Raw genomic sequence first — 15,797 nt, 5'->3', positions numbered from 1 at the left:
CCAGATCATTGGAGCCATCCCTGATAGCCTTGTTCCTGCAGTGAACGTGGCTGTCAGATCATTGGAGCCATCCCTGATAGCCTTGTTCATGCATGACATAATTGTACAGCAATACATTGACAGCTGGAGAGACCTTCTTACTTAAGGCTCCCAGGGACCAATCCAACAAATAAAAACTTCAAACGCTCGAAAAACTCCTAACAGGAGATGGTCTAGCTCTGAAGCCGAGAACTTCTCCCGTGTCATACCAGACGCTCCCTCTAGAAGCCAGTTTAAAAGGAGGGAAAGCAAAGGCTGTCTCCCCCCAAACTCCTCCTGGTGATCAACCAGTCGCCTAGCAAACTTAAAGCTCTCTTAGAAGAGCGAGAGAGCACTAGCTTAGAAAACGACGGCTTCGAAGTAGCTAGGCCTAGCGTAAACTCTGACGAAGGCGAACGAGGAGCAGCAGTTACAAAATGGTCTGGAAAAAGATCCTTAAAAATCAGCATGATTCTTTTAAAGTCCATAGAGGGCTGAGCAGCTTTAGGCTCCTCTCCATCTGAAAAAGTCCCCAAAGGAATATCAGTAGGAGGAGGATCAGCAACTTCCTCATCTGAAGGAACCTCGTCCGACAATTGCCGAGTCTCATGAAAAGGAGAGACCTGCCGCGGCGGCAACGCTTGACAGGCAATGTCAACAAGCAAAGGAGCAGCTGTAGCAGTAGAGGAAGCGACGTCACGCCGCTGCTGAAAGGACTGAAATCCTTGTGACTGACCAACAACAACAACTGAAGTTGATTGACGCTCGACGTCACGTCGGAACTGCCTTGACTGCATAGACTGAGCAGGCAAAACAACCTTCGACTGCAGTGATTGACGCTCAACGTCAAGTCGAGGCAACTGAGCCGGTCGGCGAACGTCAGGTCGGGGCTGCGGCGGCAGCGGCTGAACGTCAACACGAGACTGCGGCAGCGGCTGAACGTCAACACGAGACTGCGGCAGCGGCTGAAAGTCAACACGAGACTGCAGCGAGGGAGGATCCATGTCACGTGACTGACGTGAAAAACTACTGACATCACGTTTCAAAGTACAAGAAACGTCAGAACTAACGTCAAACGGACGAGTAAATGCTCGTTTGGGCGGCTGACGGCCAGAGTCTCGTTTAGCGTAACGGCGACTCGAAAGCGAAGGTTCATCGTGAACCTGCTCAACGTCATACTTCTCCATAAGGGAGGCAAGCTTAGTCTGCATGTCCTGCAGGACAACCCATTTAGGATCAACGGGAGTCGGAACGGGCCGAGACGACGGTAACGTCTGTGTTGGCAAAACATTGCCTTTACCGCGACCCTCGGACCCCGTGTTACGCTTGCGTTTAATAGGCGAACAGTCTTCCGACGACTGCAAAGGGTCAGAGCTGTCCCAATGGCTACAGCCAGGACGCTGGACCTGTCCTGAAGGGACTGACTTTCGCTTCAAGGGTCTAGAAACCTTGCGCCAAGGTTTCTTTTGCGAAAAGTCTTCGGATGACGAGAAGAACACAGTCTCACCCGTCTTATGGTAAGGGCGATCTTGACGAGAAACGTCCGATACCAAAGAGGGAACGTCTGTACGTTGGTTAAAGCCTCTCGTCCCCTTAAGTCCTACGACATTACTTCTCCCTGGTGCAGGGGAGCCTGAAAGAGGTCTCGGACTAGGGGAGCGACAAGCACGAACAAACAAACCCTCCGCAACACAGAACATGTTTTTTGCACTTACTTCACTGATATCGTATTTTTCAATAATTTCACATTAGGATGAATAAAACTGATATCTACCTGAAGCACGCAATTCTCCCTTACATCAAAAGGTTATAATTGCGAAATGAGTCGTATAATGTAAGCACATTAGTACAAAATGAAACACACATGCAAAAATCAATAAACATATACATATATATCGAATAAAACGGAAATATATAAAGTTAAAAAGGATCAGTGACTGGGGAGGAGACTAAACACTAGTTCACTAAAGACTACGTTTTCAATCTCTCACCGTACAGTGCCTTGGGACGAGAATAAAAACTAAAAACGTTTTATCCTCTCTCCCCGTACAGAGACTTGGGACGAGAGTAAAAAACTGAATCGAGAACAACGTTACTCGCTCCCAAACTCCTTGTACAGAGACTTGGGACGAGAATAAGGATCGAATCGTTCTCTCTTTCTCTCTCTCTCTCCGTCTCTCTCTCTCTCTCTCTTGTCACACACAAGAGAATTGCCCACTCACCCTTCGTCAATAAACAGGTTATTTGACCAAAGGAAAAAACTGATAGGACTAAGAAATTGAAAATTAACAAGTTCCTTTAAATTAGTATCTAAAACACTTCAGTTTGAAAGAAGAATGAACAAAACGTCAAAATCAATTTACTCTTTCTGCAAAGTGAAACCGTGATTCTCTCTTTCTCTATCGTAACGATAGAGCGCAAACTGCGTAGCATAAATAAACCAAACGTTAGTTCATCTTTGAAAAAAAAAAACAGCACGAAGACTATTCAAAGAATATATTTCTTAAAATATTTTCTAAAAAATATTCATTTCAAAACTCTTACAGAGCAATTGATTTAAACTTAACAAAAATAAAAGTTGAATGGGCTCAACGTTGTTTAACTTCGTTTTCCAAGTTAGGACCGCCTACAAGGAATAGGTAAAGGCCGCATATAAACAAAACATAAAATTTATCGTGATGTTTAGTATAAATGGAAAGCTAATCGAAGAGGCCTAATAAAGGCGGGTGAGATATAAAATATAAAGAGGAAAATCTATAAATATCAACAATAATTTATAACGCGATAAAATAATTACTAAAAGCCTTAAACACACTTCCGTACACTGAGGGAAGGGTCGGCCATCTTTACTCTATGGAAAAATGTTATTTTTATTAATAAAATAAATTTTTGAATATACTTACCCGGTGATTATATAAGCTGCAGCTCTGCTGCCCGACAGAAAAACTCTACGTTCAAAATACGCCAGCGATCGCTATGCAGGTAGGGGGTGTACATCAACAGCGCCATCTGTCGAGCAGGTACTCAGTACTCCATGTAAACACAGAACCAATTTTCTCCTCGGTCCACTGGGTCTCTATTGGGGAGGAAGGGAGGGTCCTTTAATATATAATCACCGGGTAAGTATATTCAAAAATTTATTTTATTAATAAAAATAACATTTTTCAATATTAAACTTAGCCGGTGATTATATAGCCTAAGCTGATTCACACCCAGGGGGGTGGGTAGAGACCAGCATTACTTGTTTACATTATTATGAGCTAAGTATTTTGTATTTCATTTTAGCAGTTATTCAAAATAACAAACAAAATAAATAAGTACCTGGTAAGGAAGTCGATTTGAACAATTACTCTGCCTTTTTAAGTACGTCTTCCTTACTGAGCCTCGCGATCCTCTTAGGATGCTGAGCGACTCCTAGGAGCTGAAGTATCAAGGGTTGCCACCCATACTAAAGGACCTCATCAAAACCTCTAATCTAGGCGCTTCTCAAGAAAAGAATTTGACCACCCGCCAAATCAACCAGGATGCGAAAGGCTTCTTAGCCTTCCGGACAACCCAAAAAACAACAATAAAAAACATTTCAAGAGAAAGATTAAAAAAGGTTATGGAATTAGGGGAATGTAGTGGTTGAGCCCTCACCCACTACTGCACTCGCTGCTACGAATGGTCCCAGGGTGTAGCAGTTCTCGTAAAGAGACTGGACATCTTTAAGATAAAAAGACGCAAACACTGACTTGCTTCTCCAATAGGTTGCGTCCATTATACTCTGCAGAGATCTATTTTGTTTAAAGGCCACTGAAGTTGCGACAGCTCTAACTTCATGTGTCCTTACCTTCAGCAAAGCATGGTCTTCCTCATTCAGATGGGAATGAGCTTCTCGTATCAACAGTCTGATATAATAGGAAACTGCATTCTTTGACATAGGTAAAGAAGGTTTCTTAATAGCACACCATAAAGCTTCTGACTGTCCTCGTAAAGGTTTAGTTCGTCTTAAATAGAACTTAAGAGCTCTAACAGGGCATAAGACTCTTTCTAGTTCATTTCCAACCAAATTAGAAAGGCTTGGAATATCGAACGATTTCGGCCAAGGACGAGAAGGTAGTTCGTTTTTGGCTAGAAAACCAAGCTGTAAAGAACATGTAGCCGTTTCAGATGAAAATCCGATGTTCCTGCTGAAGGCGTGTATCTCACTGACTCTTTTAGCTGTTGCTAAGCAAACGAGGAAAAGAGTCTTTAAAGTGAGATCTTTAAAGGAGGCTGATTGTAGTAGCTCGAACCTTTCTGACATAAGGAATCTTAGTACCACGTCTAAATTCCAACCTGGTGTAGCCAAACGACGCTCCTTCGAGGTCTCAAAAGACTTAAGGAGGTCCTGTAGATCTTTGTTGTTAGAAAGATCTAAGCCTCTGTGACGGAGGACTGCTGCCAACATGCTTCTGTAACCTTTGATCGTGGGAGCTGAAAGAGATCTTTCCTTCCTCAGGTATAATAGGAAGTCAGCTATTTGGGTTACAGAGGTACTGGTTGAGGATACTGATACCGACTTGCACCAGCTACGGAAGACTTCCCACTTCGACTGGTAGACTCTAAGAGTGGATGTCCTCCTTGCTCTAGCAATCGCCCTGGCTGCCTCCTTCGAAAAGCCTCTAGCTCTCGAGAGTCTTTCGATAGTTTGAAGGCAGTCAGACGAAGAGCGTGGAGGCTTGGGTGTACCTTCTTTACGTGTGGCTGACGTAGAAGGTCCACTCTTAGAGGAAGAGTTCTGGGAACGTCCACCAGCCATTGAAGTACCTCGGTGAACCATTCTCTCGCGGGCCAGAGGGGAGCAACTAACGTCAACCTTGTCCCTTCGTGAGAGGCGAACTTCTGCAGTACCTTGTTGACAATCTTGAACGGAGGGAATGCATAAAGGTCTAGATGGGACCAATCCAGTAGAAAGGCATCTATATGAACTGCTGCTGGGTCCAGGATTGGCAAGCAATAAATTGGGAGCCTCTTGGTCATCGAGGTTGCAAAGAGATCTATGGTAGGTTGGCCCCATGTGGCCCATAGTCTCTTGCACACATCCTTGTGTAGGGTCCATTCTGTTGGGATGATTTGACCCTTCCGACTGAGGCAGTCCGCCATGACATTCATGTTGCCTTGAATGAACCTCGTTACTAGAGAAAGGTTTAGATCTCTTGACCAGGTGAGGAGGTCCCTTGCGATCTCGTACAACGTCATAGAATGGGTCCCTCCTTGCTTGGAGATGTACGCCAAGGCCGTGGTATTGTCTGAGTTCACCTCCACCACCTTGCCTAGAAGGAGGGACTTGAAGCTTTTCAAGGCCAGATGAACTGCCAGTAGCTCCTTGCAGTTGATATGTAACGTTCTTTGATTCGGGTTCCAAGTTCCCGAGCATTCCCGACCGTCTAATGTCGCACCCCAGCCCGTGTCCGATGCGTCCGAGAAGAGAACGTGGTTGGGGGTCTGAACAGCCAGGGGCAGACCCTCTCTGAGGTAGATGTTGTCCTTCCACCAAGTCAGTGATGACTTCATCTTCTCGGAAATGGGGATCGAGACCGCTTCTAGCGTCTTGTCCTTTTTCCAGTGAACAGCTAGGTGAAATTGAAGGGGACGGAGGTGCAGTCTCCCTAACGCAATGAACTGTTCCAGGGATGAAAGCGTCCCTATCAGACTCATCCACTGTCTGACTGAACATCGGTCCTTCTTTAGCATGTTCTGGATGCATCCTTGGGCTTGACTTGTTCTGGGGGCCGACGGAAAAGCCCGAAAAGCTTGACTGTGAATCTCCATCCCTAAGTACACTATAGTTTGGGATGGGACCAGTTGGGACTTTTCCATATTGACCAGGAGACCCAATTCCTTGGTCAGATCTAGAGTCCACTTTAGATTCTCCAGACAGCGACAACTGGAAGAAGCTCTTAGAAGCCAGTCGTCCAAATAGAGGGAGGCTCTGATGTCCGCTAAATGCAGGAATTTGGCAATATTCCTCATCAGTTTCGTAAAGACAAGAGGCGCCGTGCTTAGGCCAAAGCACAGGGCTTGAAATTGGTAGACAACCTTCCCGTAAACGAACCTTAGAAAAGGTTGGGAATCTGGGTGGATGGGGACGTGAAAGTAAGCGTCCTTTAGGTCTAAAGAGACCATCCAGTCTTCCTTCCTGACCGCTGCTAGAACAGACTTTGTCGTCTCCATGGCGAACGTCTGCTTTGTGACAAAGACATTCAGAGCACTGACGTCTAGCACCGGTCTCCACCCTCCTGTCTTCTTTACCACTAAGAAGAGACGGTTGTAGAAGCCCGGGGATTGATGGTCCCGGACTTTGACTACCGCTCCCTTTTCTAGTAAGAGAGACACCTCTTGCTTCAAAGCTAGTCTCTTGTCCTCCTCTCTGTACCTGGGAGAGAGGTCGATGGGAGACGTTGCTAGAGGGGGTTTGCGTACAAACGGGATCTTGTACCCTTCTCTGAGCAACTTCACAGATTGTGCATCTGCGCCCCTTTTCTCCCAGGACTGCCAGAAGTTCTTGAGTCTGGCTCCCACTGCTGTCTGAAGAAGGTGGCAGTCAGACTCTGCCCTTAAAGGACTTGGTACCTTTCTTCTTATTCCCACGTCTCCCTTCGGCACGAGCACCTCCTCTGCTGGAGGCTCTGCCACGAAAGGGCGGAATAAATCTGGACGCTGGAGTGTCCATCCTGGGTCTAGACACGGTAGGCAAAGGGGTGGCTTTGCGGGCAGATGACGCAACCAGGTCATGCGTGTCTTTTTGAATCAAGGAGGCAGCAATCTCCTTGATCAACTCCTCTGGGAAAAGGCACTTTGAGAGAGGAGCAAACATAAGTTCCGATCTCTGACATTGTGTTACTCCAGCTGACAAGAAGGAGCAAAGGTTTTCCCGTTTCTTGAGGACCCCGGAAACGAACGAAGCCGCAAGCTCACTGGAACCGTCCCGTATGGCCTTGTCCATGCAGGACATAATGAGCATGGAAGTTTCCTTGTCAGAAGGGGAGGTCTTCCTGCTCAACGCTCCCAAACACCAATCCAAAAAGTTAAAAACCTCGAAGGCTCTGAACACTCCTTTCATCAGATGGTCTAAGTCTGAAGGAGTCCAACAAATCTTGGAGCGTCTCATGGCTAGCCTGCGGGGAGAGTCGGCGCTGGTGGTCACACCCGCAACCTTCACGGTGATCGCTCGCGAGTTTTTGGAATCTGTCGAGCCGTCGGAGACGTCAGCTATTATATATTCACCGGCTAAGTTTAATATTTAAAAACGCAATACTGTATTACTTTAGAAAAAAAAAAAACCACACACACAGCTTTAAGTTTTAGAGATATACAAACTGTCTTTTCATGCAAAAGGAAGAAGGGTAATTTCATGAAAAAATTAACTCTTACTTTATAACATAAATATACACATTACTTACCTTCAATGAGGATAGCTTAGGGAAGTACTTGCTGCACCCTTGGATAGGACACAACCAGCGCTTACCCCCTTGAGGTGAAAGCTCAAAGATTAAGTTGTCGATGCGGATCCCCAAATCTTCTAAGGCCTTGTTAGCAACCTCATCTGAAACTGAGAAATTACCTTAGTGAGACTGAGTGCATATCAGAATATCTGAATTCAGGCAACTATCCAGTGTTTCAATACTTGAAAAAGTTTAAACATTAAAAGAATATAGTGCAATTAGCTTAAGACACCATCTCGAAGGTTACTACAGGATCTACCAAACAAATACTCACCAGTACACATTTCAGGGTTTTCATCATTAAGATCATCATCATTCAGCTGGTTCTTGGATGACGATGGCGACTGCCCCGATTCCTGAAGAAGATCGGCCGACAGGAGAGATGACGCAGACAGCGTATCCAACACAGAAGGTACAGACACCATGGTAGGTGGTGCCCCAGGTCGTAGTGATACTCCCACGCCTTCATTCTTGACTACTAATGTGAAGGAAAAAAATAATTTTGTTATTTGATGATGAAAATAAGAAAAAAAAGGCTGCCACTTATACTGTACCTGTATATCATTTAATGTATAGCAAGTCCTATATATAACAATGACATGCATTCAGAGAGTGGGTCCCTAAGGTTAAAAGTTATAAAGTGCAACTTAATTAACTTGGACATCCAGCTCAAAAACCACCAACCAGCCCCCTACTCTCCATTGTTTTCAGTCAGCTGATATTGCTAACACTAGTGGGCTAGCCTACATATGTATCCAATATTTCTACATGATAATAAAAAATTTCAATTCATTGTGCACAGGTTATCTTTTAAAGATCAGTTGAAATTTCATAGCTGGGAATAAAGTACAGTACTGTACATCAATGTACAAGTACGCATCATTACTTTGGAAATAATCACAATGTTAAGTAAATGATAAATATTTTGTGTTTATTTTTTTTGTTTGAGAACAACATTACGCAAAAACTACTGAAATAATTTTAACGAAACTTGTCGGACATATGGGGTATGACCAAAGGATAAATTCATTAGATTTTGAAGATCATAAAGCACATTGAAGTACAAGTACGCAGTGGAGTTAAGAACAAAATATGACTGCTTGGTGTGGCCAAGGTATGCTACAGAATAACAATATATAAATAGTAAGCCCACATTAGTATCTGGCTAAAATAAATGACTAAATTCTCTTCATATCTAAGGTACATTGTAAGACAGATATAGACATATCATTTGGTAAAGACCTTTTAAATGCATTTAAATTAGGCTGGGCAAAAAAGTTTTCTTCTTTATTAGTTTATTCTGCAAAAGCTAAGCATTTGATTATAAGCAAGAACTTAAATGAATGAATAAGAACAGTATACCACAATTCCTTACCACTGCATTTTTCAGTTGTGATGTTGGACAAACGAGAAAAATTCTTTACTGGTGTTACACCGTCAGAGGGGAGCTTTGGACCAATCGACTTAAAAGTAGCTGCCTTGCCAGAGGACAACACAGTGCCTGTCACTGCTGTAGCTTGCGAAGTTGATATTAAAGATGAACTTGAAGTAGTAACTGATCTTACCAAGGTAGGTGCCTCTATCAAAGCAGAATTTAGTCCTGTTATTACATTACTGGTTGTAGGACCTTTGTCAGCTTCAGTCTTGTTAGTATTGTTATTATGGCTAGCTACTGTAGTAAGGGGTGCACTACTGACAGATGTGGCTTGCCTCAAGAGTGCCAACTGCCCTTGTTGCATTCTTGATATAGGTGCCTTGGCTTCTTGCAAGACTTGATTGATTTCAAAATTTTGGGGCCCAGAAGAAGCCTCTTTGCCACCCTTCCTCTGACGAGCAGATCCTTGCTGATGAACTTCCTGTATGAGTCGGTGTGCAGTGTGGGCCGAACGTAGCAGCTGCTCAGGTGAAAGACCTAGCGGATCCAGGTGAGGCTCACGTATGCTGGAAACAGCACGCACCAAGTCACAGGTGTTGATCTTGAAGAGCGTATGCTCATTATTGGAAGACACAATGTTGACAGTGGTGAGATTAGCCTTGCGGTCAACAGTGATGGTTACATTGGCAGTTCCTGGCTTGTTGGATTGTAATGCAACTACTTTTAATGGTGTTAAAGTAAGGGGAGCACTTTCCTTGGCCACGCTATCACTTCTCGTGTCTATTTGCTGAGAAGGCCTGACTTGCTGCTGATGTGCGTTCTGCATAAGTGGTCTGATTATAAGTGCCGGCCTAACCACCTGTGGACTGGTATTGGTAGTTGTGCTGGATACTGATGTTGTAACAGAGCTAATGCTAGAAGACACAGGGACAGTAGCAACCTTTGACTGGACCATATTAATGGGGAGTTTCTTTAGGGCAGCCTGCATAAGACCTGGTATTTTTAACAGGCTTTTGGGCGCTATATTAACTGAAGCTGTTGGTGTGGGGATTGTTGTCGTCGTTGTGGCAGAACTAAATGTCTTGGTAATGTTTGCAGTTACTGGAACCTGGGTGCTGCTCACTGTTGACGTTTCAGCTCCTATCATGGCAGTGGTTGTGATATCACTTACATCAAGCACAGACGAGGGCAAAAAGGTGCTGAAGATCGAGGCCGCCGTCGAAGAGCCGGAGATTGGTGGAGGCATTGAAACTATAGGATGACTAGAAGTTGATGAGCATCGAGCATTTGTAGATTTATTACCAACAAGATCAAGGTTGGTTTGACTCTCCCGTGGTTCTAATTTCACCAAAAACGTCCCAGGAGAAATACTTCTTTCAAGTTTGGGGGGAGTTTTGCTGAAGCTTTCCAGCATATCGCTGCTTTCTGGACTCTGGATTTCTAGAGGATCATTTGACTGAATTTCTAAAGGATCATTTGATGCATCCATCGCCAGTATACTCGACAGCTTACTATCTACATCACTATTAGGACTGGTTAGGAGGTCTGCGGGAAGGGTGCTGCTATCTTCGGATGGTCTCGATCCAAAGGGATAGAAATTGAAGTCCTCCTCTTCCAAGCGGCGTGACACTTCTCGGTTTCTTTGTTCTTCTGTTTTTATTGGCGTTTCATCAAAACCCAAAGGTCTTGTTGCCATATTTTCAATTTCCTGAGGACTCATGAGTTTGATTGGTTGAATATTGTTGACCATCATCTCCAAATCATCTGCCGTCTCATTTACCGGAGTTTCCTGTGTGCTCTCAGGAAGCGAAACAGAACAACTCATAGCACTGGAAAGACCTTCATCTCTGTCAGCCAAAGGACTTGGATCACTGGCTTCCGTTTCTTTCTTTTCCAGAGACACGGCCAAAAGAAGTTCTTGTGTGTGGCGCGCCCATTCTTCTTGGCCTCCGGGCAATAGCAATTCCTCGAATAAGCCACGGTCTTCAGTTGGCAGCGACAACCCATTTTCCACTCTTTTACTCCCATGTTTCTTGTTAGGATCAGTCAAAAGTAACTCCTCAAATAGACCCTTATCAACCTGCATCAAGGTTTCCAACTTTTTCGTAAAACTACTGCGACGGCTGCTTGTGCCACATAGGCTATCTCCCAAGTCAGGAAAGGAGAGCTGGCTATGCAACGTCCCACAGGACTCCCCAGCACCATCTTTAGATAAGACCAGGCCATAGTCCTGACCTCCTACATTCAACTGCACATTACCTTTAAGGTTTAAGAAATCACTCTCGTCAATCTCTGAGGGTTTTATGTCTGGATCGAAGTCGAAACTTGAAAGACTATCACTGCGAGTTTTGAGCCATTCTTCGATATGTTGCAAATCTACCCCCAAATCACTTGTAGGATCAACCTCATCCCCTGACCTAAGCATCCCATTTATAACGTTATCACTTTCACTATTGACAATCCTTCCGTTATCAGTGACACTGCCGCCATGTTGACTACTGACGGAGTTTATGGTGGGTGATCGGGATAATAGCTGTGACACAGCTCGTCCATCACTTGTATTCGCTTCACAACCACCATTATTATTCTTGAGGATAAACACACGTCTACTCTCACCAGCATCGTCCCGTGAAATGTTTAGGATCCCGTTCTGTGACATGTGAACCCCCTTCCACAAATATCTATGGGGTCTTCAGTGAGCACTGCGATCAATGGGAAGCTCGCACACTAGTGTACACCGGGTTACCATTGGCTTAGAGTATTCACAGTAATGTTAAAACGAGTTTTTCCCACGCCAGCACACCTTGAGGCTCATCTCAAACTTTCGTTGTTTGTTTACATTCTGTTTTCTTTTCACCTACAGTAAGACATAATACAATAATTTGCCAACTTGTAGTTTTTATTATGATAACCTCCAAAATAATGTATAAATCCACATTGCAATATTCAATTGCTTGCAATTTTGTATTTTAAAATGAATGGCCTGAGAAACGAGTTTAACCACTGAAATTATACTGCCAAGTCATATTAAAATTGTTTTCATTTGAAATATGTATTTTAGGGAAGAAATTGTAATATTGTTAGTTCAGATAAACTATGAATTATAGTTACCAATGTTAGACAACAACAGTTGACTGTTTAAACAGTTAATTGATATGGAAATATTGATAAACTTATTTCACTAACTTGAATTGGCAACTTTTTATGACAGTTCACAGCTGATGTGAATTTCATCGTGGCAGAAGATTGTTAGGTCTTGCGGTGTAAACATGGCTAATGTACACATTTTAGGTGTTGTTATCCTATTAATTTCAAGTATTTGTGTTCACGGTGTAGATGCCCTAGATAATGGTAAATATTGTTTGAAATGCTAAAAAATATATATAAAACGAATGAGACAATGATGTTGATTTGCTTTCATGCTGGAAAACTACTGTAAACAGATAAGCGAGGTTTTAGTCCACTACCGGTAGATGCCAGTAGACTAACCCTAGTCAGGGAGTACTCCCTAAGTTATCCTGTCACTTGATTATAGTCTTGTTTAATGACATTATTATTATATAGATGACACTTGGGAGCCTTTGTATATCAGCGGCCAGTTCCTCATGTGTTGATTAAAAATGTACCTAAACTTTCCCACCTAACCTACAAGCCGTGTCCTTACCTACTTAACGGGGGAGGGGCTAACGCCCCCTGCTACCCCCCTCCTTACTCTGCTGTACTCTAATTTAGCCATTATAATACATACAGGTGGCCGCTATCATACATACACCCAAACACCTGATTACATATAGTAGAATTGTCTAGGTTTGGGTATTAGTTGAAAGCTATTTTAGGTTATCTTAGTTTGCCAGTTTCTAAACATAATTAGAATAAAACTGACTAAACTAAGCCGACCTGGAACTGGTGTCTTATTGAATATAGGACAAGAGTTTGCTATCTTTAATTATGGCTGGAGCTCAAAGGGGCAGGTTATCCAATTGTATTAATGTCGTAGTTTAAAAATTTAGTATTACTGTACTAACCATCAGGGTAACCTTTCCTAGTAAAATCCAACTTTTCCCTATAGGATACCGCACTATTCTAGACCAGTTAGGTGTAATGTAATTCCCAAGCACAGGTTACAAATTACGTGGGACTCAACACCCTAGGACAGGGTATGTAGGATGCTGTTCACAAGGACAGGTTAGGTAGGATGTAGTATAATATTACAGGTTAGGTAGGAACTAGGATAATATTACAGGTTAGGTAGCATATAGCTTAATATTACAGGTTAGGTAGCATATAGCTTAATATTACAGGTTGGGTAGGAACTAGCATAATATTACAGGTTAGAATAATATATTGTTAATTTATTCTCATCATTTATTTATTTCCTTATTTCCTTTCCTCACTGGGCTATTTTTCCCTGTTGGAGCCCTTGGGCTTATAGCATCCTGCTTTACCAACTAGGGTTGTAGCTCGGCTAGTAATAATAATAATAGGTAGGAACTAGCATAATATTACAGGTCAGGTAGGAACGAGCATAATATTACAGGTTATGTAGAATATAGCTTAATATTACAGGTTAGGTAGGAACTAGCATAATATTACAGGTTATGTAGCATATAGGGTAATATTACAAATTAGTTAGAATGAAGCACAGTATTACAGGTTAGGTTAGATAGAAAGCAAGCCTCCAAGCTAAATAATATATGCCGCAATTGTGTATCACTAATTTGGTGGTAATTTTCATGGGAATTAAACTAAGCCTACCTACATTAGTTTCCAATTTTTATGATAAAAGGTCTTTATAGAAAAGTCTTTTGGAATTCTGAAGTATGATTAAGTTATAATATATTAGGTAGAGATGTTATAGGTTGCTAGTTATAGTTAACAATTTACAGAACTCACTGAATATTAGTATAAAATGTATGTCTAAATTTACAAACATTAAATATTTTGTGCATAAGAATTTCCCTAATAGAGATTTATTAAAATAGCCATCGCTATCATTTGGGTCTGTTAATTAAATTTGTTTACAGTAGGATTGTGAATAAATAATCCTCGGTGAGTTTTCATGAACAGCATTACAACTAGCTTATCATAGCCTATATGAAAAGCACTTTTGTTATATTCATCTACAGTTTAGAATAAATTGTTTACATCATGAAAAAAAATGTGCCATGGGTTGAGGCAGACAGTGGGTAGCAATGACTGATATAATTATCTTACTGGGTTCCCATGAGATAAAATCAATCTAGTGTTTTTAGTCATATGTATATTTTGCCAGAATTGTCCTCTGACCTAAGTCTTCCTGTATGCCCATTCTTCATGTTCTTGGGCTTTACTAACGTGCTTTTTTTTTTTTTTTTTTTTTTTTTTTTTTTCTTTTTTTTTTTAAATCAATCTTCTATTGACATTAAAAATGGTACTTGGATATACACATCCTCCAAAACTTTTTGACATCTGTTCATAAATTGCTTAGATATGAGTGACTGAAAATTGCCAATTTTCAAACATGTTTTTCTCGTGATTTTGATTTTTCCCGCTGAGCCCCTGGAGACCCTTAGTATTGTGAAGGCCTCTATTGGTCTTTATTAAAATACTTCTTTATCCACAACCTTTCCGACTGAAGTAGCAAAAAGGTCAATTTGTAGGGTAACATCTACTTTTCTTAGTAAAATGTCTTTAGTTTTGCAAATATTTTTTTTCAATATGCAGTTGAAGGTTAGGTGATTGAAGTTGGAAAACATGATATAAGAATTTCTCAAGTTTATTACTGATATCAATTTTTTTTTAGAACAAGGCATTTAAAAGATCCACTCTTCCAAAGTGGACGTAATTACTTCAATGCATCTCTGTTATAATGGGGGTAAGATTCTATTTTAAATTAGTTGAGAATACACCATCCGTAGCTTATCTATACAGGCAGCCGCATAACACACTAAATTTTGTTGTAAATTTATGCTTCATATTCCTATTAAGGAACGTTATTAAATCACACCTTTTAAATGTCCTTCGTAGGTTAAAAATTTGTTGATGAACGCCTTGTTTAGATTAGAGTGGAACATTTTTAGGCTTAGCCTAATAAAAAATGGTAAAAGTTAAATCTAGTCAGATGTTTTAAGATTGTGGTAGATATCTATTACTATAACTTGATTATAAATTAGAAAACTTAATGCAGGTTGGGTTTGTTCCAGCTCTAAATACAAACACTATGCCTCTTTATTAGGAAAGGTAAAGTCCGAAGCTTTCCAGCTACTCATAGTGGACACCTTTCCTGTATGTGGGTTCAGTCATCCCCATAGTAGTCTTGGCCACACAGGATTAAGAGAGGGTTATGGACACGTCCATGCCTTTTCCTAATCTCTCGGAGTGTGGCCAGTCGGAGCATGAAGATGATGTTACTTGACCCCTGCGAGCTTGACGCTTCCGTCAGCCTTTTCTCGTAGCTGTCTCGGCTCGCCCAGCTGACTTGCTTTGTCTAGTAGACTTGTCCTGTCTCTTTGCCTCGCCCAGTCCTGCTGCATCTCGCTTTCGCCCATGATCGCCTGTCAACCTGCGATCACCCGTCAGCTCATGATCGCCCGTCAACTCATGATCGCTCGTCAGCTCACTTCCAGGTTCCTTGTTTTTCCACCAACTGCTTCCAGTGCCTGACGATTCCTCTACTTGTGATCGCCCTTCTGTTCTTTTCCACACTTCAGAACTAACGACGAGGCAGGACAGACCAGCTCATGACTAAGTGCCCAAATAAATAATGTAATAAAAACTGCTGGTTATCATCTAAGAAATATTGTGTTTATAAAAAAGTACGTGGACGAAAATTCTGTAAAGAAACTTGTGATAAACTGTGTTATTGGGCTCAAGCCATGTCGTCCTGATGGAAGGTTCCTAATAGTAGCTTCCAAGGGATATATGAACTACAGTGATATTCGCCATCGCGCGACCCT

General features: G+C 42.1%; 2 protein-coding genes across 2 annotated transcripts in view; one reads left to right on the top strand and one right to left on the bottom strand.

Annotated features, from left to right (window-relative positions):
• The window catches only part of LOC137619695 (uncharacterized), a 41,659-nt gene extending 30,068 nt beyond the window's left edge, over nucleotides 1-11,591 (bottom strand). Inside the window, exons 1-3 of the mRNA XM_068349972.1 lie at nucleotides 8,863-11,591; nucleotides 7,762-7,965; nucleotides 7,446-7,594 (exon numbers count right to left, since the gene is read on the bottom strand). Coding sequence (XP_068206073.1) covers nucleotides 7,446-7,594; nucleotides 7,762-7,965; nucleotides 8,863-11,521 — 3,012 coding nt within the window. The 5' untranslated portion in view covers nucleotides 11,522-11,591. The remainder of the gene's footprint in view (nucleotides 1-7,445; nucleotides 7,595-7,761; nucleotides 7,966-8,862) is intronic.
• A 487-nt stretch (nucleotides 11,592-12,078) lies between these two features.
• LOC137619694 (thioredoxin domain-containing protein 12-like) overlaps nucleotides 12,079-15,797 on the top strand; it is a 70,600-nt gene continuing 66,881 nt past the window's right edge. The window contains exon 1 of the mRNA XM_068349970.1: nucleotides 12,079-12,213. Within this exon, the coding sequence (XP_068206071.1) occupies nucleotides 12,132-12,213 (82 nt within the window). The 5' untranslated portion in view covers nucleotides 12,079-12,131. The remainder of the gene's footprint in view (nucleotides 12,214-15,797) is intronic.

This window comes from Palaemon carinicauda, chromosome 26 (genome assembly GCF_036898095.1).
Source record: "Palaemon carinicauda isolate YSFRI2023 chromosome 26, ASM3689809v2, whole genome shotgun sequence".
In the NCBI taxonomy this organism is placed as follows: Eukaryota; Metazoa; Arthropoda; class Malacostraca; order Decapoda; family Palaemonidae; genus Palaemon; species Palaemon carinicauda.
This window is presented reverse-complemented; position numbering and strand designations above follow the sequence as displayed.